The sequence below is a fragment of the Stenella coeruleoalba genome, assembly GCF_951394435.1.
Source record: "Stenella coeruleoalba genome assembly, chromosome: 19".
NCBI classification, from domain to species: domain Eukaryota; kingdom Metazoa; phylum Chordata; class Mammalia; order Artiodactyla; family Delphinidae; genus Stenella; species Stenella coeruleoalba.
The window spans coordinates 49,076,099-49,102,497 of record NC_137165.1 but is presented as its reverse complement, the minus strand read 5'-3'; the positions used below and the strand labels follow the sequence as shown (position 1 = coordinate 49,102,497).

At 59.5% G+C, this 26,399-nt stretch overlaps 1 protein-coding gene across 6 annotated transcripts in view; it reads left to right on the top strand.

Annotated features, from left to right (window-relative positions):
- The first annotated feature begins 838 nt into the window (after positions 1-838).
- The window catches only part of ASPSCR1 (ASPSCR1 tether for SLC2A4, UBX domain containing), a 30,793-nt gene continuing 5,232 nt past the window's right edge, over positions 839-26,399 (top strand). For 3 of the 6 annotated variants that reach the window (XR_013824992.1, XM_079904012.1, XM_079904011.1), the window contains exons 1-10: positions 839-961; positions 1,864-1,919; positions 4,878-4,992; positions 6,275-6,375; positions 14,295-14,352; positions 15,298-15,371; positions 15,725-16,157; positions 25,457-25,596; positions 25,833-25,914; positions 26,280-26,346. Coding sequence is in view for 5 of the 6 variants with exons in the window: in XM_079904012.1 (XP_079760138.1) it covers positions 860-961; positions 1,864-1,919; positions 4,878-4,992; positions 6,275-6,375; positions 14,295-14,352; positions 15,298-15,371; positions 15,725-16,157; positions 25,457-25,596; positions 25,833-25,914; positions 26,280-26,346 (1,228 nt within the window). In the remaining variant the exon portion in view is untranslated. Of the gene's footprint in view, positions 962-1,191; positions 1,443-1,863; positions 1,920-1,948; positions 2,475-2,760; positions 2,952-4,877; positions 4,993-6,274; positions 6,376-14,294; positions 14,353-15,297; positions 15,372-15,724; positions 16,158-25,456; positions 25,597-25,832; positions 25,915-26,279; positions 26,347-26,399 lie in introns of those variants that run through there. The other 3 variants (XM_079904013.1, XM_079904015.1, XM_079904014.1) reach the window with 3 other exon arrangements.

The following is a 26,399-nucleotide window of genomic DNA, read 5'->3' as shown; positions in this document are numbered from 1 at the left end:
TCTCTGTCCTGTGTCCTGTGGTGTTCCCCGGCCTCAGGAGAGGGGACTGGCCGATGGGGACCAGGAAGTGTGTGTGGCTCGGTGAGGCACTGAGGTTGCATAGAGTGCTAGACAGTCCCTCGGGGGTGGTCGTGGAGCTGTGGCTACCCTGAGGCTTTCCCGTTTTCTCGCATAAGCATGCAGTCGTCTGTTTGTCAGTATGAAACTGCTTGTGAGACAGATGTGTCAGCTACACCAAGGCATGACAGCACCCACACCAGAGGGGTGGCAGGATCCCACATGCCCCTCCTCCCGGCCCTTCCACTGCCTTGGGCAGGTGGAATTGGGGGACAAGTTCTGTCAAGAGTTTAGCTGCTGGCAGAGTGAGAGCACGGACAGGCACAATGCTCGTCACAGACTTTCATTGAATCTGCTCTCTGGTTTGGAGTTTCTGGCCGGCCTTTCCTGGCAGCTGCTCCCTGACCTTGACACCACCCCACGGCCGGCAGGCATTCACTCCGCAGGGGTACCGGGCCTGACCCTACCCCTCGGGACCAGAGGGGGCAGGAAGGGGGGCAGTGGGACCCAGGACGGGCCGGCGAGGACAGGGAGCCGAGGCCTAGACGCACTCGCTGCCCGCACCGCCGGCCCAGAACCGGGCCACGTGGCCGCGCTGGAGTGACCGCGCCTATCTAACGTCGGGCGCGCGCTCGCGGGCCCCGCGAAAGCACCGGGGGCGTGGCCAGGCAGGGGCGGGCCCGGAGGCGCGCTGGCCCCGCCCCGCCCCAGGGCCCGCCCCCGAGGCCGCGAGGCTGTGCGTCCGGCTGTTGCGGATAAAGTTTGACGCTGGGCGGGCGGCGGCAGGTCACGTGAGGAGAAGATGGCGGCCCCGGCGGGCAGCGGGGGTTCTGCGGTGTCGGTGCTGGCCCCGAACGGGCGGCGCCACACGGTGAAGGTGACGCCGAGCACAGTGCTACTGCAGGTGCGGCCGCGGGCGGGCGGCGGGCAGCAAGCAGGGACGCGACGGCCGCGACTCGGCGCCGGCCGCTCCTGCGGTTCCTGCGAGGGCCGCGGGGCGGGGCCGGGCGGGACCCTCGGGGCGGGGTCTGCGACGTCCAATGAGCGGCCTCCTGGCGCGGTGGGCCCGCCCACTTCCGCGCCGGGCTCCGGGTCCGTGGGGGCGGGGGCGCCGCACTCAGGGGCTGTCAGGGGTCGCGGCCTCTGCCACCCCCACCCGAGCTCGCGGTCCTCCGAGCCCGCCTCCGAGGGCCCCCGAACCTTGTCCCCACCCCGGGGTCGCCCTTCGTCTCGGTGTGCTGTGGCCGGGTGTGCTGAGTCACTCGCAGCACTTCACCGGGCACCTGGCGGACGTCGATTGCATTACGTTGGAAATGCTTGTTGGACCCTGAAGTGTAGGGGACGGTGCACATACACGGTGGTGCAGGGGGCTGAGACGATGAATGGTAACTCAGTGTGTGCAGGGTAGGGACTGGGGCTCCCGCCCAGGGGGGCACCTAGGACCCACTCGAGCTGGGTCTCTGTGGAGTTTGAACTTTATTCTCTGTGTGTGGGGTGTCCCCGAGTGTAGGAAGATGTCTGTGGTGCCGGGTTTGTTGGGGACCCGGTTTGTTGGGTCCCACAGAGCTGGGTTGACAAAGCAGGCCCAGTGAGGAGGAGGAGAGTGAGCAGGATTTGCAGGTGAGATGTGTGGAGCTGTTGAGTGGACGGTCCATCACCTGGCTTGTATTAGGCTTAGTCCTACAGAGCCGACCGGCTCTCCAAGAGGTGGACTCTGTGCCCTTGGCTGCCTCAGTGTCACTTGCCTACCCCCGCCGGGGCCCACCAGGCCAGATACAGTGGCTCATGCCCTCATCTCACCCCTAGGTCCTGGAGGACACGTGCCATCGGCAGGACTTCAACCCCAACGAGTACGACCTGAAGTGAGTTTGCTTTGGCCGGGCCTCGGGCTCCAAATCCATCCACCCTTCCCGCAGGGCCCTGCTGAGGCTTAAACCCACAAGGTTTATTCTCTCACCCTCTGGAGGCTAGAAGCCCCTAATGATGGTGTTGGTGGGGCTGCACTCCCTCCAGAGGTCTAGGGGAGGCACCTGTCTTGCCTCTTTCAGCTTTTGGGGGCTCCAGGCGTCCCTGGGCTTGTGGCCGCCTCCCTCCAGTCTCTGCCTGCCTGCTTCCTGTGTGTTTGTGTCTCTCCTCTTTTGTCTCTTATAAGGCTACTTGTCTTTGAATTTAGGGGCTACCATGTAATCCAGGATGACCTCATCTCAAGATCCTTAATTACATCTGCAAAGGCCTTGTTTCCAAATAAGGCACATTCATGAGTTCTGGGTGTTAGGATGTGGATATGTCTTTTTAGGGGCCACCATTCTACTCACTGCAGAGGGCTTTTGTGCATTTGGTTGTGTAAGTTCCTGGTGGAGCTCTGAGGGCAAGAGGAGGTGGTCATGGAGAAATGGGAAGAAACCTGCAAACTGTAGGTGGGTTCTGGTGGGCTCACAGACTCTGGAGTTGTGTGCATGGGTCTTTGTGTGCAGGCATTTTTCCAAAGAGAGGGCTTTTACCAGATTCTTGTGGGGTCTAAGGCAATGAAAGGCTCAGAACGCCTCACTGGTTGGTATGGATTTCTGTCCCGTATGGGGAGCTTCCAATCTTAGCAGCGGCGTGTCCTTCACTGTTTGGCTGTCCTCACATTCAGGGGTAGAGAGGAGCCCAAGGGGTGGGAGCCTGCTCTGCTAGACCTGGCCCGTGCTGCCTCTCACGTAGGGCTCTGCAGAGGAGGTGTGAGTGGAGATGCCCTCACGTCATCCCAGATCTCTGCCTCTTGCCACCGAGAATCCTAGGGCCAGTGCTGGGCTGTCCCCTGGCATCCTGTCACAGAGCTGTGTGCCCTTTCTTTGCTCTCCCTGAACCTGCCTGAGATCTCCACGTGGTGCCTGGTTGGACTGTTACAACAGGTATTGATTTTTCTCTTGTCTCCTTTGTATCCACCGACTGTGTAATTTGTTTAAAAACTGCTGCCACTGCCACCGAAGGCAGCGTTTTGCACACGCATGTGTGTGCACGTGTGTGAGACCCCTTCCTCTCATCTCCAGAGCTCTGAGCCCCGCTTCTCGGGTTTTCCTTAGGTCATCTGTCCTGTCTTGCACTTGACGTTGAGGTTGTTATAAGGCAATTTCCAGCCAGTGTTGAAGATGGGTATCAAAGGTGTTTCTTTCCCAAGTCTTCTAAACGCCCTATTCATGTTCAGAAAACCATTGTTTCCAAAGGCATCTTGGCATTCATGCCATCGGGTGACCACTTTGTGTGTATTCAAAGCTCACATTCTCTCACTAGTGCTGTAGTTTTTCCCCTAAACGTTCATTGAAAATAGAGCTCACAGTCTGATTTCTGAGAGACATAAATAAGTTCTCTTATTCACTCTCCTGGTAACTTATTCTGGCTGCTGTCTGTCTCTTGTAAAGTCAAGGCCACACGGCAGAACTATTTTCTACTGTGGGCAGGAGCTTTTCTGAGACCCAAGTGATCTATAGGGTTAACAGTGGTGGTTCTCCTTCCTGTAGGGTTCCTGGGAGCTAAGGGGGTCAGGAGGAGAGGGCCCAGGGTCACTCAGGCTCCAGGGCCACCTGACCGCCACCCTCCCTGCCCACGGGTGAGGCAGTGTCCAGGCCTTCAAAGCCCACGCCCCTTCCTCTCTCTCCTCTTCTCAGGAGTGGGTATCTGCCTCCCTGTCAGTCCACCAAAGAGGTATGATCTGAGATGGATATCAGGAGCTGCAGATTGTGGTCCCAGCACTGCCTTTGGGTGGCCTGGGCTACCTACTGGCACTTCTCATCTGAGTTTCCTGTTTGTGAAGTAGGGTGACCACGACTCTGACTGTGCGTCTCGGGAGGGCAGGCTGTCAATAGAGAGCAGCAGGCGTCTCGGAGGTCCCTGGATTCTCCACCTGCCCTTCTCTCCTGGCTGTGGATATTTCCACCCTGACTCACCAGTTCACTTTGCTCCCCTCAGTTCCTTCCAAGAACCATCCCTCCTTGGATCCAGGAGCTCTATGCATGAGGGTCAGAGGAGGCTGCAAGCCCATGTGGGCCTCTTCGTCATCTGTTGGAAGCTCTAAGCTGCCAGGTCCCTGTGCAGCAGCTAAAACATGCAGGACACAGGCAGAGAGACTGAAGGGCTGCTCCAGGGTTGGAGGACCTGGCTTTGTGAGCTAGGAATGGCGGTCTCAGCCCTTCATCTGTGAATCTCAGCCACCGTGAGGGCCTGGCTCTCCATGGAGACTTCAGGCCCGGTCATTCCATTTGTGGTTCTCTAGAACTTTTGCCTTTGTCACTGGTCTTTGGGGTTGTGGCCCTGCTTCCAAGGGTAGCAGGAAGCAGGAGTGACAGGAGCGGGTCATTTTGGCTGATGGCCAGCAGCACAGGGAGAGTGGCCACAGTGGCCAGACTGCTGCAGCTCCGAGCAGTGGCGACAAGGCATCGTTCTGTTAGAACTTTTCTGCGCAGAGCATGGTGCACACCCCTTAGTCATGCCCACGTGCGCTTTTATCTTCTGAGTTTGTACTTGGGCTGGTTGCTGCTTCACAGTCTGAAAGAGCAGGCCCTCGGTTTGCCCCAGGGGTGACCTGTCTGTGTTCTCTCTGTTCTTGCCTGAACTGTATCAATGCTCACTCTCTCTTTCCTTTGGAAGACCCACTGCTGGAGTCAGGGACCCACCCTGTCTCTGCAGGCTTGCCGGCCGTCACTCTGTTCCTGCAGCCTTGGCGCCATGGGCTGTGGAATTGCTAGCCAGACGTGGGCGTCACTCTGCTTGTGCCGTCGTCCCGGCAGGGCTGGGCTGTGTTCGGGTCAGCGGGCAGCCTGTGGCTTTGGTCTGTTTTGCAGGTTTCAGAGGAATGTGCTTGACCTCTCTCTCCAGTGGAGATTTGCCAATCTGCCCAATAACGCCAAGCTGGAGATGGTGCCCATCTCCCGGAGCCGCGAGGGGCCCGAGAACATGGTAGGTGGCTCTCAAGGAGGGACTGGCTTCACTGCTCCTCCCGGCTCTTCCATTCAGACCATTTGGGCCGCAGGATGTATCAGCAGGCCGAGCAGACGGGGTGTGGAGCGTGGGCTGTTTCGGAGGGCTGTGCAGGCGAGGCGCTTGTCCTCGTCCTTGGGTGAGGCTGCCTTCTCTAGGTTAGGCCAGAGCCACTTTTCTACTCCAAAAGCTGATGATTGGAAATGAGACTTTTCATTCTTTGTGCTGAATGTTTTTTGGGGGTGGGGGGTGGAGAGGCAGTTAATTGTGCTGTGTCCGTATCAGCGTGCTGGTAGCATCCACCATACGACCTGATGTTTCTGGCCAGAAAATCACCAAGTCTTAGAGCCCACAGGACTCTGTGCGGTGTCCAGTGGAGCCTCACTTCTGGGACGAGGACACCCAGCTCAGGGGCGCAGGCTTCCTCTGACCAGTCTTGGCTAGACCACAGCCCGAGTCTCCTGACTGCAGTCCACTGCTTTCTACCAAATCAGTAACTTTTATGTCCTAGGGATTTAGTGAATGACACTAGGGTTACTGTGGATAGAGACAAGAATCATGGTGATAGCTGCTCTCTTGTGCACAAGTGGGTCCTTTACATACAAAACTGCAAATTCTCCCAACACTGCAGGGAAGTGGTTTTCATCCATGTCGAGAGGCAAGGAGGCTCAGGCCCTGGGGTGTTAGTTCTCTGTCCAGAGCCCACCAGGAGTCAGGCGCCTGGGGCTGAGCTTATTAATACACCTCTTTTTCCATTACAGTTGTGGTTCTCAGCCTTTCACATGGAAGCACCCTGACTTCCCTTGTGGGTTCCTTGGGTGTGCTGGAGACCCCCTCGCAGTTTCTTCCCACAGAACAGTTCCTCCTTTGTTTGTTATTGGGATTTAATGTAAATAAACGTGCCCTTGAGGAGTCCCTTGGCTAGAAGGGCAGGAGTAGCAATGACCTAGAGAGTCATGCGCTGGGCTGTGACAGGTGGGGCTGTGCAAGGTCCTTACCTTGGGTCTCTGCACTCGTGCTTTAGTGTGTCTGTTGTTCAACAGAGGGACCAGAGGAGAATTTACCCCCCTGTGGGTTATAGACTTGTGTCACTATTTAGGGAGATAATTGTTAAAATTATCCTGTAAGGCAGTGTGCTCCCTTACTAAAATTCAGCAAACACAATGCCCTCCGCCTGTGCCCTAAGGATCAGACTTGGTCTGGGGTCCAGCTGGGATAGCTGCTCCTCTTCCTGACTTGGTTCCTGTATCTCGCCCCTCAGGTGCGCATTGCTCTGCAGTTGGATGATGGCTCCAGGTTGCAAGACACTTTCTGCTCAGGCCAGACACTCTGGGAGCTTCTCTGCCGTTTTGCCCAGATCAGGTAAGTGTCAGTGAGCAGGTTTGGGGCTCTGCCTCCCTCTGCCCTGGGGATGCTGCCACGGTCACTGGGGCTAGTCCAGGGCCACAAGCCTGAGCTTTGCTTTGACTTCATACCAGCAGGTGCTGGTCACCAGTAGCTCATCTTTTTTACTTGGTGTCCTGGTATGATAGCCAGGCCGTGCCCTTCTGGAAGAGCTTGTGGGGAACCCAAGAGGTCCCCACCTGTGTGGTGAGCAGTCAGGGGAGAAGTGGGGTGCTGGGCTTCTCAGCTGACAAATGTTGCAGGTGTAAAACTTCCTTGTCGTGAGAATGGGCCGTATTTAAAGAAAACATCTTGATGACAGTTAACATGTGTCAGTTTCTATCTGGTGATTAATGGTTTAAACTTTATTTCTGAGTGTGTCAAAATGGTAGTCTTCTAAGTTTTGGTTTTTCATTGTGGGATGGAAGACTTTGTCCACTTTTAAAGGTCTCAACCAACAGAATGGAAGGGACCGTGAGAGGGTGTAGTGGTTGCTGTGCGGCCGTGGGCAAGTTGTTTGCCCTCTGTGGGCCTCGCAGGGGTGATGTGAGGATGAGATGAGTTAATGTGTCTCAAGTGCCGAGAACAGGACCTTGCCCACGGTTTGTCTGTGCAGAAGAAGGGGCTCTGGGTAGGGCCATCACGGTGACAGGGCCTCTAGGAAAGCCTGCTCTGATCTGATGTGGCACCCACTGCCCCTGCTGTCCCAGCATCCAGATTCCTGCTCCCCCACCTCAGCCGCTCCCATGGAACTCCTCTCCCCGTATCTGATGTGCTGGTGTCCCCCTGTTGCCAGTTCTTTCTATGACGAGGCCACGGTGGGCTGCTGTGCAAAGACCAGCTGGCCCCTGCCCCTCCTATGAGCCTGGTCCTGGGTAGCCGGGGATGCCGCCCCTGCAGCCAGCTTCTGCTTCCTACCCAGATGCTCTCCTGAGAGAACTCTGCCCCCACTCAGGTGGCTTCTGACAGTATTAGGGCTTCTAAAATGAGTACATAGGCTGCCACCTCACTCTACTGCTCTTGGCACCTGTTGTCTGACTGGTTCCTCTGTCAGCTGGGGGGGTCAGGCTGCTGTTACCCTTGTTTTCAGAAGAAGAAACAGAGACCCAGGGGAGGAGGGGGCTCCTCAAAGCCCAGGGCCTGGGTTGCCAGCACCTGCCTTCTCAGCTGCTGAAAAGATGGGGCCTCTGCCTCTGTTTCTACTTCCTTCTTTCATTTATTCAGCACAGGCTTGGCTGGGGCTCTAGTAGGAAGTTAGTCCTGGTCTCCCATAGCTAATAGGCAGGTATACAGAACTACCAGAAGAAACTATCAGAAGCTATCACAAAGAAGAAGGGAAGATGCCTTGGGAGGTGGTGGGGAAGGTCATGGAGGAGCCAGCTGCACTAGGATCTGAGAAGGAGACATCTGGGCCAAAGGAGCAGCAAGTGCAAAGGCCCTGGGGCAGAAATAAGGAGAGGAGAAACACATGGAACACAGCTTGTGATTCTTCTCCCTCCCAAAAGGCAACTAAAACGTCATTAAAGGACTTTACAGAGATACAGCCTGGAGGATGGAGAGAGCAGGAGCTGAGGCAGTGACAGCACCTGGACGTGGGTGGGGAGGGTGACAAGGGGCCAGGGGTGGCAGGGGGGTGGCCAGGGCAGGCGCTGGATGACGTGGGGTCCTAGATCCCCTCGCACTCCATGCTGCTGGTGCCAGAGCTGGTTCCCTGGGTAGGGTGGGGCTCTCTGGACTGGGGATGCCCTTGCTGTCCCGAGAACCGGGGTAGGTGAGCGTGAGCCCCCCCATGTGGCTTCCAAAATAGTGGAAGCTCCCAATGTTGGGGGCATGGGTGGCTCCCCAGATCACCACCTGGATACTGATAGCTGCACTGCGGCCAGAGCCCTGGGCGTAAACAGGAGCCCACAGCCAAAGGTGCCCAGACATTTGAGCAAGGCTGACGTGAGAGGCCAATGCAGACAGACAGGAAGAGATGGCAGCTGTCAGGACGGGTGACAGCATTTGTTTCTGTTCTCCGAGGATGGAGGGGCTGTTGGAACTGGAGCTGGATGCTATTAAAAAGAAACATTCAAAGATAAGGAAGGGCTTCCCTGGTGGCGCAGTGGTTGAGGGTCCGCCTGCCAATGCAGGGGACACGGGTTCGTGCCCCGGTCTCGGAGGATCCCACATGCCGTGGAGCGGCTGGACCCGTGAGCCATGGCCTCTGAGCCTGCGCATCCGGAGCCTGTGCTCTGCAACGGGAGAGGCCACAACAGTGAGAGCCCCGCGTGCTGCAAAAAAAAAAAAAAAAAAAAAAAAGGAAGAGCCCTTGGAAGTGGATCGGAAAGCTGCAGTAGAAGGTGCAGGGGTCAGCCACAGCTATGGATCAAACGGCACAATCCCTGTCACACATGACAGGGTGCCGCGTGTCTGGGAGTGGCCGGTGGTCCGAGGATATGCCGTTCTACTCACGCGCCTGAGGGTTAGCCGGTGTGACTGGCTGGTCTGCAGCCTGACTGAGCGCATTCTTTCCGAGGTGGCAAATGCCTGAGGGCACGTGGGGTCCGCCACTCGAGGCTTGGGAGCCGATGCTTGGACCTGGGGTGCAGGGTCCCTGCCATCCCTCCTCCTGGGAGGAGCCACAGAGCCAGGCGGCCAAGCACAGGATGGAGGCCAGAGGAAGGGGACTCGGGACAGGACAGGCCGCTGGCTCCTGATACTGCATCTCTAGAAATAAAACAGAAGCACAGGAGGAAGCTGGTGAAGATGGTGGGAAACCGTCCTGGAACCGAAGGGCATGAGTTTCCAGAGTGACAGGCTGGCTATGCCTGTACCAGTGGGGCCTCATCTGGTGGCATCACTGTAACTCATCAGGAGCTGGAGATGATGGGATGGTTCCCCACGCTCAGAGAGGGACAGCAGTCCTGCACAAAGGCCTCAGGCTCCCTGTGGCACCACCAGGAAGGTGGCCAAGCAGTGCCTTCAGAATACTGTAGGAAATTCATTTGTTCTAGAATTCTCTATTTTGCTAGATTGTTGAAGGGTGAGGATGAAACAAAGCCATTTTTAGACACAAAGGTCACCCATTTACCGCACACACCCTCTGAGCAAGCTGCTAACTGCTCCACCAAAGGGCAGGCGGGCAGGTCCACCCAGAAGCAGGCAGACGAGGGGCGTGGGGGGCTGACGCCTGGGCCCCAGACACAGGCGTGGTGGGAGCCCATGTTGCCAGACCCCCTCCTTAGGCTGTGACCACCAAAAGGAGGAGTAACCCAGAGGGAGGAGACGGGGCTCCATGGTACGGGGTCCATCCCCCCGGGAAGACTGGGTGGTTCCTCAGCTGTTGGCCTGGGGAGCCAGGGTCGCCCTGTCATGATGAAGCCTGATGCTCCCATCTGGCCCTCGAGTTGTTGGCTGGGCGGTCTGGGGGCTGCCTCTGTGGAGGGGCCGAGGTGCTGGGAACACTGGTTCACACGAGCCTCTCAGGACTGACTGACTCAGTAACCTGGGTTTAAGATACAAGAAACAGAATGTGGGGGCAGTGGGGACAGCGGCATAAGAAGCGAGGTGACATCAGGAGGATGTGGGCCCTGGGAGGGGTCGTCACGCAGGGACGGATTCTTGACTCATGCAGCGTTGAGCACGGCACGGCTTGCACCCTCTCTTTCTTGCTGTGACTGTTCTGCGTTTTTTTGGAAATGCCCTCAGCATCGTTTCCATGGCTGTGCAGTCCTGTCCTGTGTGTGTGTGCGTGCGCGCGCCCAGCCCATCCTGTGGGCAGCTGGAGGTCTGTGCCCCACTCCGCCCTGAGAATCTACTCTGGAGGCAGAATTGCTGGCCCAGCAAATGGGAACTTGTCTTGGCTTCATCTCCGGAAGTGCAGGTCCGGGCCTTTCCTTGGAAGCTGGCACTCCCTAACCGTGAAGCAAGGTTCAGATGAGGGAGGGAGGGCAGCGTCTTCAGCCCCAACGTCATGGCCAGATGCCCAGTGAGCTGGCGAAACCATGCTGGGGCTGTGCAGGGGCTGCATCAGCTGCCCACCACTGCAAGGGCCTGCCAACATGGGGGGCAGCTGCCTGACAGGTCCGGTGAGGCAAGGGAGCTCTGGCTGGCTCACAGCAGCTCCCTTGCTGGCCGGGGGCAGGAAGCTCTGGGAATTCCAAGTGTCCAAGTCCCCACAGAGTGGGACAAGTAGGAAGCTGGTTTTTCTCACTTGATGCTTTTGGGAGCAGTAAGAGTCCCAGAGCAGCTGGTGCCGTGCATGGCCAGGAGCTGTGGGAGATGAGCACAGCACCCTGGATCCACTGTTGGTCAGGAGGCAGGTCCTATGCATGGGGATCAGGGTGGATGGTGGCCCGGCCCTGACCCTAGCATCTGGAGCAATGAACTGTCCACTGGACATGCCATGTGGGCCACATGTGCGGGACATGGAGGTAATTCAGAATTTTCTGGTAGCCACATCAAAGGAAAGTAAAAACAGGTGTAATTAATTTTAGGAATATAATTAACTTGACTCAATATATCCAAAATATTCTCTGAACGTGTAATCAACAGGAAAAAGGAGATATTTTACATTCTTTGTTGGTAGGAGGTCTTTGAAATCCGGTGTGTCTCACACTTGGAGCTGGCCTCCTTCTGGGCCAGCTGCCCTGCGCGTGCTCGGCACCCGTGTGGACGGGTAGCCGCCACGGATGGCACTGGCTCCATGTGGGCTGGCCCGTCCTCCTCTCTGCTTCTCGGGCATCTGCTTCAGGGAGGGCTCCAGGCATGCCATGCCAGGCTGGATTCTTCCCGGAAGCCCGTTGCCCCTCTACACCTGGCCTCATTTCACAGCCAAGCCCACTGGTCCATCTCAGCCGTGTTCATCCCATGCATAGTAAAAGCAGGGAGTCGAGTGTCCCTGGGAAAGGTAGGTGTCTGCCTGTTCTCTCAGGGTCGTAGGGCCCCCAGGGCACAGCGGGCTGCAGGGAGGGGCTGCCCCTGAGGTTGGGGGCCGGCCTGTGGTCACGCTGTGCCCAGACCCAGAGCCTTGTGGGCGGGCAGCCAGAGGCCTAGATTCAGGGCTCTCGCGCAGCACCTCCCCACCCCCCGTCTTGTTTGGGAAGGCCAGAGGCTGCCTTCCCCCTGCAACTCCCCACTCCGTCTGCTCTGGAGGAGGAGTCTCTGTGATTCGGCCGAGCCTCGGCCTCCTTGCTCCCTTGGGCCACAACCTCATCTCTTTGTGGGTTGGGCTGCTGGGTGGTGGTGGATGTGAGTCACCTGACCCCTTGGGATGTGGCCTCACCCACCCTGGGCTTCCTTGTGGCAGCAGGGACCCCTCTGAGCCTGAAGTCACAGCTCTGTTAGTTTCAGTTGGTTTTTGTCAGTTTTGGTTGTTCTTTTTTTTTTTTTTGCGGTACGCAGGCCTCTCACTGCTGTGGCCTCTCCCGTTGCAGAGCACAGGCTCCAGACGCGCAGGCTCAGCGGCCATGGCTCACGGGCCCAGCCGCTCCGCGGCATGTGGGATCTTCCTGGACCAGGGCACGAACCCGTGTCCCCTGCATCGGCAGGTGGACTCTCAACCACTGCGCCACCAGGGAAGCCCTTGGTTGTTCTTGTGTGGGAGTGCTGTGGTGTCGGGCTTGTGTCGGTGGCACCTGAGTTTGTACCAGCCCAACTTGGTCAGGCCCAAACAGGTGACAAAAACAGAAGGGGCTCCAGATGCCTGCCTTGCCCCCAGTTCACAGCATCACCTCCCCGCGAGCCCTGCCAGGAGCCATCTGGGTGGGCGGATGGCCCATGTCTATGGGGTGACACCCTCCATGGTGGTTGAAGAGCACAGCAGCAGCAGCACCTTTGCCCTGCCTGGCTGACCCTGCTGGCCCCAGGCCTGGCCCCGAGAGCAGGTGTGCCGGCCTTAGATAGAGTGAGATCCTGCCACTCCTCCCCAGCATCATCCCTTGGGCCAAGTGGCGTCCAGTGGCTCTGCCTGGGCTGGGGGGTGGGAGCAGGTCCAGGGGCACAAGGGTCCCCAGGAGGTCCCCTCTAGGCTCCCTCTGAGACACGTGGAACTTTAGCAATGTCTGTTGCAGGGAGTGGTGGCTTCGGCTCTCCGTTGAGCTGGAACCTCCTGGTCCACTGTCCTCGGCCGGATGGGAGAGCGCTGTTAATTGGCCAGGAAAGTCTGGAAGTGATCTCGGCTGCCCCTCCCCTCGGCGTGTTTACAGGCCTCTCCTCAGATCCCACACGCGGGAATCCGATCCCTCTGGAGGAGCCGACATCAAAGCTGAGCTGCTGTTTGATGTCCAGGGGCCTCTGAGGGCAGCAGGCAGGCAGGCCTTCCCGGGTGCTGCTGTGCTCTCGTCCCTGTTTGTGATTTGTGGTCCCCACGCTGGCATTGGGTGCCCTGGACAAGGATTTCGAGGGAGGACGCCTGGCCAGAACCCCTGAGAGCAGAGGGGACTCTGCCTGTCTCGTGGTGGGCAGTCAGCTTGCTTTCTGAGCCCAGCCCTGAAAGCTGCTGTCTCTGTTGCCGTTGAAAGGAGCAGGACCCCTGTGTCTCCCCACCGCCTTCCTCCTCTCTAGCCCTGGGATCTTGTTTGCTGGAGTATCTTCCTTCACTCTTTCTCTGTTTTGGCTTCAGGATGAAGAGTGTGTAGGCCTGGTCAGGGTTGTCTCTCTGGCACTTTGGGGTCTTGTGTTTTCCTGAGGCCTGGCCACGCTGTGTGTGCGGGGTCACACCCGCCATGGCCGGCCCCCATGAGGCTCTGGTCGAGGGCTGGAAGCCTTCCCTGGGGAGCAGCTTCTTTGTGAGCACAGCCTTGGGGAGAGCCCGGGGTGCTCCATGGGGACCGGCAGCCTGTGGGAGGTGGCCGGGGACCTCTTCCAGGGGCCCCCACGGCAACCTCTGGGTTAGCTTGAGTGTCTCAGCCCTGAGGAATATGCAAAGCATAAACTGAAAGCAAACAAGAGAGACGGGAGAAAACATGCTGAACCTGAGCAGAGGACAGTGTCACGGGTCTCGGGGACGGGCCCAGGCAGTCGAGTGTCTGAGTGTCTGTGTACAGTCACCAGCTGAGCCTCCGTGTCTCCCATCCCAGCCACCTCCCTGTCTGAGCCCTGGGCTTGGCCGGGAGCACTGCACGGCCTGAGGGTGCTCCAGGTCTCCTACTCTGGCAGGCGCAACGCCTTGTGTCACCCTTCCCGGAGGAGAGGGTCAGGCCTGGGGCACTGCTGCTAGGTCTGGGACATGCGTTTATTTGGGGGCTAGTTCTACGGGTATGTGTCAGGAAATGCAGAAATAAACTTCCCTTGGTCGTCGCAGGCCTGTGTGGTACAGCTGTCGAGGTACAGGCCTGTGTGAGTGGTGTTGGCCATCCTGAGGGTGTGTGCGCGATGGTGCGCCTGCGTGCCTGCCATCCTCCAGCCTGCCCAGCTGTGCTTCCTGGGGGCCCTTCCCTCCCATCTCAGGGTCTGGTGTATAGGGGAGGGGCGTTGGTGGCTGGGCCCGCTGCCCACCTCCCTGTTTGTCCTGGCATTGCCCCACTCTCTCCTCGGAGTTTGTGTGATAGATCCGTGCCAAGTGCTCCTGGTGCTTCTGGGGCAGCAGCCTTCTCAGGGGACAGCTTCAGATAAAAGCCCAGATCATGCCCTCCCAGGACTTTCTCATCGCCGACCCTGGGCACAGTTGACAGCAACCCAAGGCACGTCCAGGAGGTGGCTGGTGCCGCCTGTCCCCGTGTTCTGTGTCCTCCCTTTGCTCTGAGCCGGGAGGCCGTGGGCAGGTGGGAGACACCCCCAGGCCATGGGCTGATGGCCAGCCGTGGGGTGGCCAGGGTGGGCGGGTCCCCCACAGTGGCTGGCCAGGGTGCTGTCCCCAGGGCAGCAGTGTCCCCAGGCAGTGGCTACCTGTGATGCTTTCTTCTCTCCCCTCTCAGGGAGTGTCTGGACCGGCCGTGTGAGGCCAGCCCCGTTTGCGTGTACATGAGAGATGAGGTAGGTGAGCTGTGGGCCCACCCGCCGGGCCCGCGCCCTGTCGCCCCCTCCCAGCCGCCACATGGGCCCACCCCACTTTCCAATCTGGAAAATTCACTCCTTTAGACCTTTCAAAGCAGCGATGGGCAGACTGGGGCCCTGAAAGCATGATGTGTTTCATGGAAAAAAGGCAGGACGCCGGCTCCGCTGGAACCAACTGCGGGCCGCCCGGGCTGCTCCCAAACCTCCCTCAGAGCCCTGTTTGTTTTCTCAGCTTCTCTCAAAGCCCAAGAGTCACAAAAGTGGTTTCATTTTAATAAATATTTGCTTTGCTCAAAGTTTTGATCTTTTTCAAAACTGAGTGTGGCGTGGTGCAGGCTTGGCCTGGCACTGAGGCCCTGCCTGTCCCCGCCCGCCCGCCCGTGACGGGGGACCCTCTTGGCGCTTGTCCCCTGGCTCACAGGGGCTTTTTGTTTCAACCCTGGCCAAGCGCCCTTTCCTGGCCTGGGGTGCCCACTGTCCCCGAGGGGCCCCTGGTGTAGACAGGGCACACCCACCTATTTATCCCAGTTTGAGGTTCCTGACCCAGGGCTCAGTGGGGCAGGGGTTCCAGGGCTGTGAGCGGGAGGGACCTTGGGGGATGGGTCCTCCCCTGGAGGAGACAGACCACTGGGCCTCAGGCACCTGGGCCTGGATCAGCTCCAGCCCTCAGAGGGCTGGTTAGCTGGCCAGATGTGCCTAACCCCGGCCTGAGCCCTGCCCACCCAGACCTCGGATGGGGTGGGGTTGGGGAGACAGACATGGACCAGCGAACAAATGCTCGGATGTAGATTGGGGTGCAGGGGGCTGGACCCAGGCCTTTTGGGAGCTGTGGCTGGCTGCGGGACCCCATGGTGCTGGTGACACAGTGCCCAGGCTGGGGGAGGCAGCGAGGGGTCAGCAGGATGTCCTGTTCCTTCCTCACAGGTGACCGGTAGAGCCGCCTTGCAGAGCACGACGCTGCAGTCACTGGGCCTCACCGGGGGCAGCGCCATCATCAGGTGGGGGGTCTCTGAGTCTGGTTTAGTGAAGAAAACTGCGGTCTCAAGGGAAAGGAAACAGGAAACGTGGGGAAGCCCAGACCCTTGCCAGTCGCTTCTCCCGCCTGCAGTCTGTGGGGGCTGGGCACCATGGGGTGCAGCATCAGGTGGGGGGGATCTGCCCTCAGCCGGGCTGGCGTGGCGGCCCCACGCACGCTTCTTCCCCCGTGAGCTGAGGCGGGTCGGGAAGGGCTGTGGGGTGCTTTCAGGGGTTGGATTTGGCTTGGTAGTCACCAGAAGATACGATGCTGGCACTGTGAGACGCGGGGCTCCGTGTATGGAGTTTCATTTGCTTTCCGGGCCTACCCACTCAGGTTTTCCATGAAGAGACATGATTCCACTGGCAGGCAGGAGCCTGGGGTCTCCTGGAGCAGAAGCCCAGGAAGCCCGACCCCTTCCTTGTCGGCCGACCAGGCAGCCAGCAGCCCTCCGTTTCCACTGAATTCAGCGGAGCTCAGCCAGGGCGATGTGAGCCATCAGGATGAGACAGCGAGCCCGGGGGCTGGCCGCGTGGATGGCCTGGGCCCGAAGCCGGTGGACGCTCAGGCAAAGCAGATCTCGAAGGAGCCCACGCCAGCCCCCTTTGTTCCTTTCTCGGGTGGGGGACAGCGACTGGGGGGCCCCTCCGGGTCCGTGAGGCCTCTGATGTCATCTTCAGCCAAACTGCCAAAGTCCTCCAGCCCTGCAGGCCCCTCCCAGCCAAAGAAGTCGAGGCCTGGCCAGGAGCCCCAGCCGGAGCCGGAGCTGGTAAGGGGCGAGCTGGGCGCTGGGGTCCTTTCTCTTAACTGCACCTGACCTCGTGGCTGCTCAGCCCAGGGTGCAGCAGGGTCGCTGGGTGCGGTTTCATCTTCCCAGGGAAGCGATTTTTTGGTTTTGCTTTGCCTGAAATCAGCTTTCTTGAGGCACCATTTTAGATGTACAGTTGATGGGTTTTGACAAACCTGTGTGTCCTGGCTGGCCATGTCACAGCCAAGAGAGCCATCCTTCCTAGAGCCTTGGACGCGGCGCCTCCACCTTCTCCTGGGCTGGTGGGTTTGACTGGCTTTTGACAGGAAGATGGTTTGGCCTTGATCGTCCCACGCCACATTGACTCCTGAGCCAGGCGTGCTGCAGCTCACATGCTACGTCCCACCACTGGCCAGTGGGCGTGTGGGGCATGCGCCAAACAGGCAGAAGAGGGTGAGTTTGCTCACTCTTCACAAGCTTGTGGGTGGGGCCTCGGACGTCTCTGGTGGGGACTTCTTGGAAGTTCCTGGCGGCCGTCTGAGCCACAGCTGGGAGGAGGGCATGCAGCCCTCACGGAGCTGTGATGAAACGGCCCAGGCCCTGGGTTGCCTCTGTGACGCTGTCTTCTAGTCTGATCAGCTCTATTGAGGTACGACTTAATAGACACCTACCATCAGGGCAGTGTTAGGCTTTTTGTCTTCTCGATGTTGAATCTGTCTTTGGGCACCTTTGAGCTGTGCCCTAGTCTCACATCCTCCCCCACAGTGATTCCCGCCCCCGTCCCCTGCTCTGACCACACACAGACATGAGGGGTGGAAGGGGCCTTGCATCTTGGATCACGCTGAGCAGGAGGACCCCCAGGTGGGCGGCACCTCTGCAGAAGTCAGGCGTGTGGCCAGTGTCTGCCTCCCCGCTGTCTGATGGAGGCCATCTCTGGTCGTCTGTGGGTCAGGCCAACCTGTCCCTGGGCAGTTGCAGCTGTGTTGGAGCTCCTAAGAGGGAGGACAGGCGTGGCCCCTGTCGGGTTGGTGCTCAAGCTTGGCACCAGGGCAGGACTTTCTCCCTGGAGCGCCTCTGGGACTTTCTCCAGTAGGGCTTTCATGAGTCGTACGGCAGAGCTTCCATAGGCTTCTTTTTTTTTTTTTTTTTTTTTTTTTTTTTTTTTTTTTTGCGGTACGCAGGCCTCTTACTGTTGTGGCCTCTCCCTTTGCGGAGCACAGGCTCCGGACGTGCAGGCTTAGTGGCCGTGGCTCATGGGCCCAGCCGCTCCACGGCATGTGGGACCTTCCCGGACCGGGGCGCGAACCCGTGTCCCCTGCATCCGCAGGCCGACTCTCAACCACTGCGCCACCAGGGAAGCCCCCATAGGCTTCTTTGTGTCCCTCTGTGTGACTGCTCCCTCAGCAGCGCTCACAGACTGTTTTCAGGAAAGGCGTGTTGTAGATTTCCCAACGTTTTGGGCTCCTGCGCTGTGCTGGGCCCCCTGCCTCTTGGTGTTGGCCCCCGGAGAGGCTCAAGCATTCATCCAGAGTCCAGCTTAGGTCTCTGGCTTGTGGCTGGAGAGGGTCTTTCCAAATAAAGAGACCTTACGGTGGGGCCAGCCTGGGTTTCCAGCCTGGGCTGCACGTTGTCACCTGTGGAGCCCATGAGGCTGCACAGGTGCATGTGGGCGTTATTTGAGACGCAGCTGCACCTTCTGAGTGAGGGCTCCAGGCTCTCTGCTCTCTTCTGCCCTTCCTTCCAGCCAGAGTGGCTCCATGTGCCAACGCTTAGGGTCCACTTGAGGTTTTAAGTGACGAGAAGGATGCCACTGCTGAAACGAATTCCTTTGTACAAATCACCTTTCCAGACGATGGAGAGCCATTGCAGGATTCCCTGCCTGGAGCAGGAGCTTGTGGAGTGAGAATGGAGAGGCTCCACCCGGGCATGGATGCTGCTGGCTTTTATACCCAGCAGCCTTGCTCACTTGCTTTGCTGGTTCCAGCAGTTTCTCATTTTCAATTGGAGTCTGCAGATAATGTCAGCTTATCTTTTTCCTTGATGTCCTTACTTCTCTCATTTTTTTTTTCTTGTCGTATTGCAGTGATTGAGTCTCTGTTGAATAGCAGCAAATTTAGTGGGCATCCTTGTCTTGACCTTGATCTCACACGGAGTAATCTTAGTTTATCTGTGAAAGATGCTGTGGGCTGTGAAAAATCTTTATCAAATCAAGAGTTTCTATTCCTAATTCTCTGAGAATTTTTCTTTATCAAAAGTAAGAGTGGTGCTTTTTTTTTTTTTTTGCTGTACGCTGGCCTCTGACTGTTGTGGCCTCTCCCGTTGTGCAGCGCAGGCTCAGCGGCCATGGCTCACGGGCGCAGCCGCCCCGCGGCATGTGGGATCTTCCCGGACCGGGGCACGAACCCGTGTCCCCTGCATCGGCAGGCGGACTCTCAACCACTGCGCCACCAGGGAAGCCCAAGAGTGGTGCTTTATGAGCTGCGTTTCCCGCATTGAGGTGATTCCACGCCTTCGCTCTCATTTAGTTCGTTTGCATGCTGAGGTTTGGGATGGATTTCCCCCACGAAGCTATCCTTGCATTCCAGGGGTCAGTCCAGTTTCAGTGATGTGTTTAGCTGCACTCTGAGTTGCTGTTAACTAATATTTTAGTGCTGGAGCCTGCATCCTGTCTCTTCTAGAGCACCCTCTTCACTCTTGCTTTCAGGTCACATACCTGAAGGGGAGGGTAGAGGGACAGGGGCACCTGTGCCTGTGCGGGGTGGGCCATGCGGAGGCTCAGCGGTGGGACAGAGCCCAAGTTCCTGCAGAGGGGCAGGTGGTGGGGGCTTCCTCCTGCTTCCTGAACCATGCTTTGTGTGTCCTTGCTGAATGGATGGGGGAAGGGAGGGGAACTGAGCCAGTCTCAAGCCCCGTGAATGTCCGTCCTGGGGAGGTGGTGGTGGTGCCCTGGCTCTTCAGGGACCCCACTGGCTTCTACGCTGATGTCTGGGCTGCATTAGACACTAGTACGAAGCCCCCAGTCTCACAGGCTCGTCACCTGGGCCCAGAATCAGCTTTCGAAAGCAGAGCCTTGTGGTTGGGGTGAGCCAGGGCTGGGGGCCCAACTCCCTTCGGGCCTGCTCTTTCTGGGGACCCCTAGGTTTGGGGGCCAGAAAACTAGTACCGGGGCTGGCTGTCTCCTTTTCCCACCCTAAAGGCTGTGGCTCTCTGCATCTCTTGGGAGCCTGCTGACTCCCCAGGGCTGTGTGGGGAGTGGCCTGGTCTGGTGCCAGCCTGATAGGTGGTTGCTGTCAGGCGCAGGATCCCAGTGCATCCCCGAGCGCTGACCCCAGGGGCCCCAGGAAGGAGGAGTCCTGGGGAGGGTCCGCCTGGCCGCCAGCAGTGCGTGTCTTTGATCTGGGAGCCCCAGCAGCTGGTTGATTGTGGAGCGTCCCCCGCCCGCCTGCCTTGCGCCTCCTGTCACACTGACAGCCGTGCACCCGGAGGCCCGGCTGGCCACATGCTGTCTGCTTTGTGTCCCCTCGAGTCCTGGGGGAGGGGAGAAGGGAACAAATCAGAACTTTTGGGGGAACTTCAAAGGTACACTTTAGTAATCAAAAAGAGTTTCCAAGTTTCCCATTAATGCTTTGCCTGTGTGTGGTTTTGGATTTGAATGAAGAGTCAGAAGAGACAGGATGAAATACAGGCAGGTCCTCGGCTGAGGCCCGGGATGGTTTACAGACCCGGGCGGCTCCTGCCTTTGATGTCAGAACATTAATTATTAGAAGGTAGTTTTACTGGCCGTCAGAACCAAGTGCGGAGAGAGGCTGGGGCTGCCCGGCGGCCCCTGGCCTGTCCTTTGAAGTCCTTCCGCTGGCCCAGGAGGCTGCCCCGCAGCTCTTTGTGCTGCTGGGCTGTGCTCCCAGCCGGCGTCCCCCCACGCAGCTGGCACAGGGGTTCGTGATCAAAGGCCCCAACCCCCTGGGAAGGGCGGGCTGACGGCAGTCTCCCCTGCCTGCCCCTCACCCTCCAGGGGATGGTCTCATCTCCTGAAGACGTGGCCCCGGGGGCTTACTCCGCACCTTGCACCCATGTCTCAGGGCAGGCGTCAGCTTCGCCTCTGGCTGTCCCCGGTTTACGGGAAGGTTTAGAACACGCAGGGCTGGGGGGAGCCTGGCCAGGACCTGGGGCCTGGGGTGGACCGAGAGCAGTGCCCCTTGCTGCCCTGCCACCCTCCTCCTCTTGGCCCGGGGTGCCTGTCCATGACATGCCCCCAAGAGCACAGCCCGCTGTCCCCCCGTGTGTGGGCCCAGGGCGTGCTGTGAGCCTGTCCCTGCCCTGCCGCTGTTTGTGGACAGTCCCGGGGCTCTGGCCTTGGCCTTAACTTGGGATGCCCTTTGAGGTTTGCTGGCAGATGGGTCAGCAACTTTGAAGGCCCCAACTGAGTCTTGAGGCGGTTTTTAAAGCCTGGTGACAGGCAGGTGCCCTCCAGCTGTCCTTGTCATGCTGTGTCTCAACCATGACTGGACTCGGGGGAGAGACAGATGCCCAACCTGCGAAGCCATGGAGAACCGGTGGGCAGGGCGCCCCGGCTGCCAGAGTACCCCCTGGAACCCCAGAGCTGCCCGCAGGGCCAGGCAGCCTCGTTTGCAGGCCCCCATCCTGATCGGGCTCAAGGGGCTCCCTCTGCGGGGTTTCTCCTGGCCCTTTGGTCTGCTGTGTGCGTCCACCCCTGGGTTTGCTGGCCTGGAGCAGGCGTCTTCCCCTGTGCATGAGGAGAGCCACCCCATGCCTTACATTTGCTTATTTCAGTCCTTTGGGGGTTCATGCACTGCGTGCACAGACAGGTGGGGCCACGCCAGGGCGTGGAGCCACCGGGTTTCAAAGTGTGCCTGCGTCACTGTCGCAGCCCAGCGTTTCTCCTCTTCTTAAAGATGCTCTCATTTTTCCTGCTTGGAAGGCGTGCAGGCCCAGGTGTGGACGTTGGCCCAGGGCTGGGGCAGGCGCGGCCTCCGCCTGTGCCGCTGGCAGGCCCAGCGGATGAGGGGCTGGAGTTCAGTGCAGCCTTGCCAGTCAGGCCTGGCCTCGTGCTGGCGCGTTGCTCCCTCCAGAGGGCGGCCGGCTCTGAGAGTGACGGAGGCTTGGCCCGCCTTCCTCCCGCGTAGTGTTTCATTTCAGCTCCAAGCCTCAAGGGGAAACGCTTCACATTCCCTGTTACCAAAAACCATTGTCAGAGGACAGTCTGGGTAAGAGGGAGGTGGGAGGGCGGGAGGAAAACAAGAGCCCTCACAGGGCAGCTGGAAAATCTGGGGTTGAGGTCACCTCCAAATAGTTTTTACATTTTTTCTCCCTGTGTCATCATGTCCTGGAAAATTACTGTCAAGAAAATGAAACCTCAGCAGGCAGTGAGGCCGCTTTTGACATGAGGAGACCCCTGTGTGCCCAAGTGGGTTCTCAGCCACTCGTGTGGTGGCCACTGGAGCATGTCCACTGGCTATTGGGGGAAGCCGTGGGCCCACGTCTCAGCCCAGAGCCCCGTCCCCTGGTCCCCTCCAGGCCTGGCATCTCACTGCCTGTGGCATGGGGCTGAGGGTAGGCAGTGCCCTCACACCTTCCTCCCCTCGGGTCTCCCTTGAAGGGTCCATCCTGGTGTGACAGAGGCTCTTCCTGAAGGCACTGGTGGCCGTCCACAGCTGGTGGCGGGTCCCCAAGTCCCCATGGCTGAGTGGCCCAGGTGTCAGTCCAGTGTCTGCAGCCTCAGGCCGTCACCCAGGGCCTCCTCTGAACATCACCCGCAGAGGGTGCTCCTGTTCCCCCACCTCCGGAGGGTCCTTTCCCTCCCAAATGCCCTCTGTGCCCCTCGCCAGTATCCTCCAGTTTGCAGACAGCCTGACTCGTCTGCTCTCTCCGTCCACCTCCCTCCTTTCTGGTCTTCTGGGTGTTCTCTTGTCTTAATACCCTCGGTGGAGGCTGGGACAGGGGAGTCTTTGCTAGGGTCTTGTGCTTGCTTGCAGGAAATGAGAGACCCCTGCCGGGTGTTCCACCGGAAGAATCGGGTCTCCTGTGGCCCCGCCCTTGGAGGCTGCAGACACCTGCCGATCCTCCCCTCAGGATCATGCCCTGCCTGTTTTCTCATCTGTCATGCGCTGTCATGTAGGCCCCCCCACCCCATGGGCTCAGACCCCAGGCTCTGGCTGCCTCCTCCTCAGTCTGCCCATCTTCTAGCCGACAGTGAGATGCCCGCAGCGTCGGGGCCACCGGGGGAGGAACCGGCTCCTCTGGCTTTCCTGGGGTTAGGGGGTGGGGGCGGCGGGAGACGGGGCCGGGGCTGTGCTCTGGACACTGACAGCGTTCAGGAGCTGGACCTTGAGCTGATGATGGAAAACCTGTGACTTTGGCAGGATGACCCAAGCCTGGTGACATTGGGTTCTTAGTGGAGGCGCGTCCTCTGAGTGGCTCCCTGGTAGGATCTGGAGGAGCAGACCTGGAGATTCGGGCTGTCAGGTGGGCCAGCTGTCAGGTGCGCTGGGAAGGTTCTAGGCCTGCCACCCCACCAGCATCCTCGGGCACCAACTGGGAGGTTCATCTTGGAGGCCCATCCTGGACCCTGGGGCTGTGTCCCTCCCTCGGCCAGCACACAGGAACCCAGTCCCCATGGTGAGGGCGCTGAGGCCCTCTGACAGTGGCCACTGTATGCGTTTTTTTTTTTTTTTTTTCTTAATGGTGTCTCATCCTAGATCTCTATTCTCCATCCAAAAACATCTCCATAAATCCACCTAGGATGGGAGCTGTGCATGATAACTGCCCATGACTAAGGAGCGGCGGGTAAAGGAACAGCAAATGAGGGCTAGATTGCCGGCAGAGCATTGGAAGTGAGCAGGGCCAGGGCTTGGCCTCCGCTGGCGCCGTGTCTGCCCTGCTTCCTCCCACGTGGAGCGGTCAGACCCACTCCTCCTTTCCTGGTCTCTCTCCTCTTTGCGGTGGAAATATCTTCTGGGCAGGCCTCATGGAGGTGTTTGAAGCCCCCTGGCTTCTCCCTCGGTCATTTGGTAGGACAGGGTGGTCCGTCCTACCAGCCCAGCCATGGATATCCACTGTTCTCATGGGACAGGGACCGCCTGGGGTCCGGTCGTGGCGGCAGCTCTGGGACTTGGGTGATCTGGCCCCTGGGCTCTGATGGGCAGCAGAGGCTGCTCAGAACCCTGGCTCCTCTGCCCAGGAGCAGGGAGGTCCCCAAGACGCAGGGCGGTGCAGGAGAACGAGAGAGTGGGATCTCGAGGTGGCTCTCTCCCAGTGCTCTGGTTCCCGTGTGGGACCCCGGCTCCTGACTGCTCTTGGACAGACAAACGGGCTTCTGGAGCAGAGCTGAGGCATGGGAGGAGGGGTGTGAATGGAAGGTAGATCCAGCGGGGAGAGAGATTTTTGTCTGCTCACTTTCTGACCGAAAGTCAGTGGCCCCTGAGCAGCATGAAGCCAGCAGCTGGTGTCACCTGCGTCCCTGTTCTGGAAGTTGTGGGAGGGTTGTGGGAAGTGCTAGCAGTCTGCAGTCCTCCAGGTTACCCCTGGGCTGTGCACTGGAAGTACCCAGGAGGATAAGGAGGCCAGAGTGGCCCCGTGCACTCAGAGTCGGGCTTCCCCAGCCGTGCCCCCCCCGGGGATCAGGGGGCCTGTCTGATGGTCAGGCTCAGCTCCAGGCCGTGGATCACAAGTCACCCAATTGCTGGATTCTCGGGGTGACTCATGTGTCCAGAACTGGGTCCTCGGAGGGCAGGACTGGGACAGGGAGGTCCCAGAGCTTGCTCGTTGGCTTGTGGGCTTTGTGCTCGAGCGCCGGGGGCCTGGCACTCGTGGACACGGCGGTGCCCAGCTCAGGCACATCCACATCTGCCCTCGCCCTCCCCCGGGAGCCCAGGCGAGTGCTCGGCCCTTCTGGAATGCAGGCGCCGTGGCTATGGGGGGCAGCCTGGCATCTTGTTATAAAAAGCTCTGGTGTGGACTGCCTGTGGGCGGCAGGAGGGTTGTGGCTTTGAGGGGGCAGCCCCCAGGGGCCTCGATCAGCCACCTACAGACCCCACTGCCCGGGCCTCAGCCAGCCCTTCCTGGCCACCCTGCCACAGTGCCTTGAGATCAGTGGGGCTTCCTGGCGAGAACCCACCTCCCTTCATTACGAGGAGTGACACAGCTGTGCACTCAGGAATGGCAGAGACCTGCTGGCCTGGGCAGTCAAGGCCTCGGGTGTGGCTGGGGGAGCAGCCCTGGGACACCTGGCAGGTGCACTGGGCAGCCTCAGCCCTCGACCAGCCCCAGGTTGGTGAGTCTGACCTCTAGAGTGGGTGGGGCTGTGGTCGGGCCGGAGCGCAGGAAGGGATGATCGGAGAAGCCTGCTGAGCCCGGCTCTGAGTGTTGAAGGCAGGAGGTGGGATTTCGGTGCCAGGCTGGGGCGGGGAGGAGGGGGCAGGCGGGAGCAGAAGGCAGAGAAGTGACCTCACCCCAGACGGCTTGTGGATGTTCTGTGCGAGGGAGGGTAGGACCTGGCATAGGCCCTGCCGGCGCAGCTGGACACCTCTGTCGGGCCCGGCTCCATGGGCGGCCTCAGCGCCGCGAAGGTGTCTCCCCACATAGTCACTTGGGCTACACTCGCTACAATTACCCACCCGGAGGCACTGCGAGCAGAGCAGGCCCTGCCTTATAATTTCCCTCTCCGTTGCTGCCAATTAGGAGAGACGCTGTCCCTTCCTGTGTCCCCACGGTGGGCAGAGGGTGGGGCCAGCTGCTCCCCCAGAGAAGGGAGGAGGGGTCAGCCTGGCCATAGGGCCAGCAGCTGGCAGGTTTTTGCCAAATCTCTAATTTGGGGGCTGTCGCTTCTCCTGCCCTTCCCGTGGAACCGCTGACATGGCCATGACCAGGGCATTGCTCCCCAAGTTTGTTCCCCACTGGGAGACCCTGATAACAGGTAGCTCCCTGGGGCTCGTGGGGAGCCCCCACGGAGACAGGAAGTGAACAGAGATGCTGCTGTTCACCCACTGCCCAAGTACCCCCCAGCAGTCAAGGTGCCAGCTGACCCGGCTAAGCCAAGACCCCAGGGCCATGTGCCCTGGTGGTGAGTGAGGGTCTCAGTGTCAGTGTTGCTAAGCAGGCAGGCATGGTGGGAGGGGCTCCAGTCCTGGACAGGCTCGGCTGTCCCATGCCCCATCACGGAGACCCGGCCCTGGCCATGGGCTAACAGGCGGGGCCGGCAGCACATGGCTCAGCCGGGGTCTGCACGGCCACCCCAGCCCCCTGGGGTCGGGAGCCTGGGCCCTTCCCGGGACCTGCATCAGCCGAGCCCTCTGCCTGCCTAGCCAGTGGACCGAGACCCCGTGGTGTGCCACCCTGACCTGGAGGTGCTGCTCCAGGCCTGGCCTGCAGAGCTGCCTGACGAGTTCTTCGAAGTGACCGTGGATGATGTCAGAAGACGTTTGGCCCAGCTCAAGAGTGAACGGTGGGTGTGCACCCGGCCCCTTCAGAGACACCCGTTCCCTTGGCAACACCTCAGAGGGTGAGGGGTCCCAGGCAGGGGGCTCCTAGTCCTGTCTGGCCCTGTGTTGCGGAGCAGCTCACGAAGTCCAGGGGGACGAGGGAGAAACCCAGAGTCCAGCTGGTGTGGGGCCTCTGCTCTGGTTGGGGAGACCTGGGACCTTCACCACTGCCACCCCCTACCCCACCCCCCCACCCCAGGAAGCGCCTGGAAGAAGCCCCCTTGGTGACCAAGGCCTTCAGAGAGGCTCAGATGAAGGAGAAGCTGCAGCGCTACCCTAAGGTACCTTTGGGCGGGAGGTGGTCTGCACATGGCTCTGCACTGGGGCCTCCTGCGGCTTCTGCAGCCCACAAGCCACTGGCCATGGTCTCCTGTACTTCAGCCCAAGCCTACACGGCCGTGGTTCGTTAATGAGCCAGGCAGCCCCATTCTAAGATGAAAAACATCAGTGTGTTTTCACAAGTGCACGTGGGTACTTGACTGGTCCTTGTGTCCAGCCCATGGGGCCGGGAGCGTTAGAGGGCAGCCAAGGTGAGGGGGTGCTGGCCCGACGTGGCCGGGGGACCTAGCCATCGTGGGCCCAGGGGTGTGGACGCCTGGATTGGACTCCAGCTGTCCTGTTGACAAGCTGGCTTGTCCTGGCCTAGGTGGTCTTGAGGGTCCTGTTTCCTGACCGCTACATCCTGCAGGGCTTCTTCCGCCCCAGCGAGACCGGTGAGCAACCCCGTCTGGGCGTCCGGGAGGGTGGGGGCGCCCTGTGAGCTCTT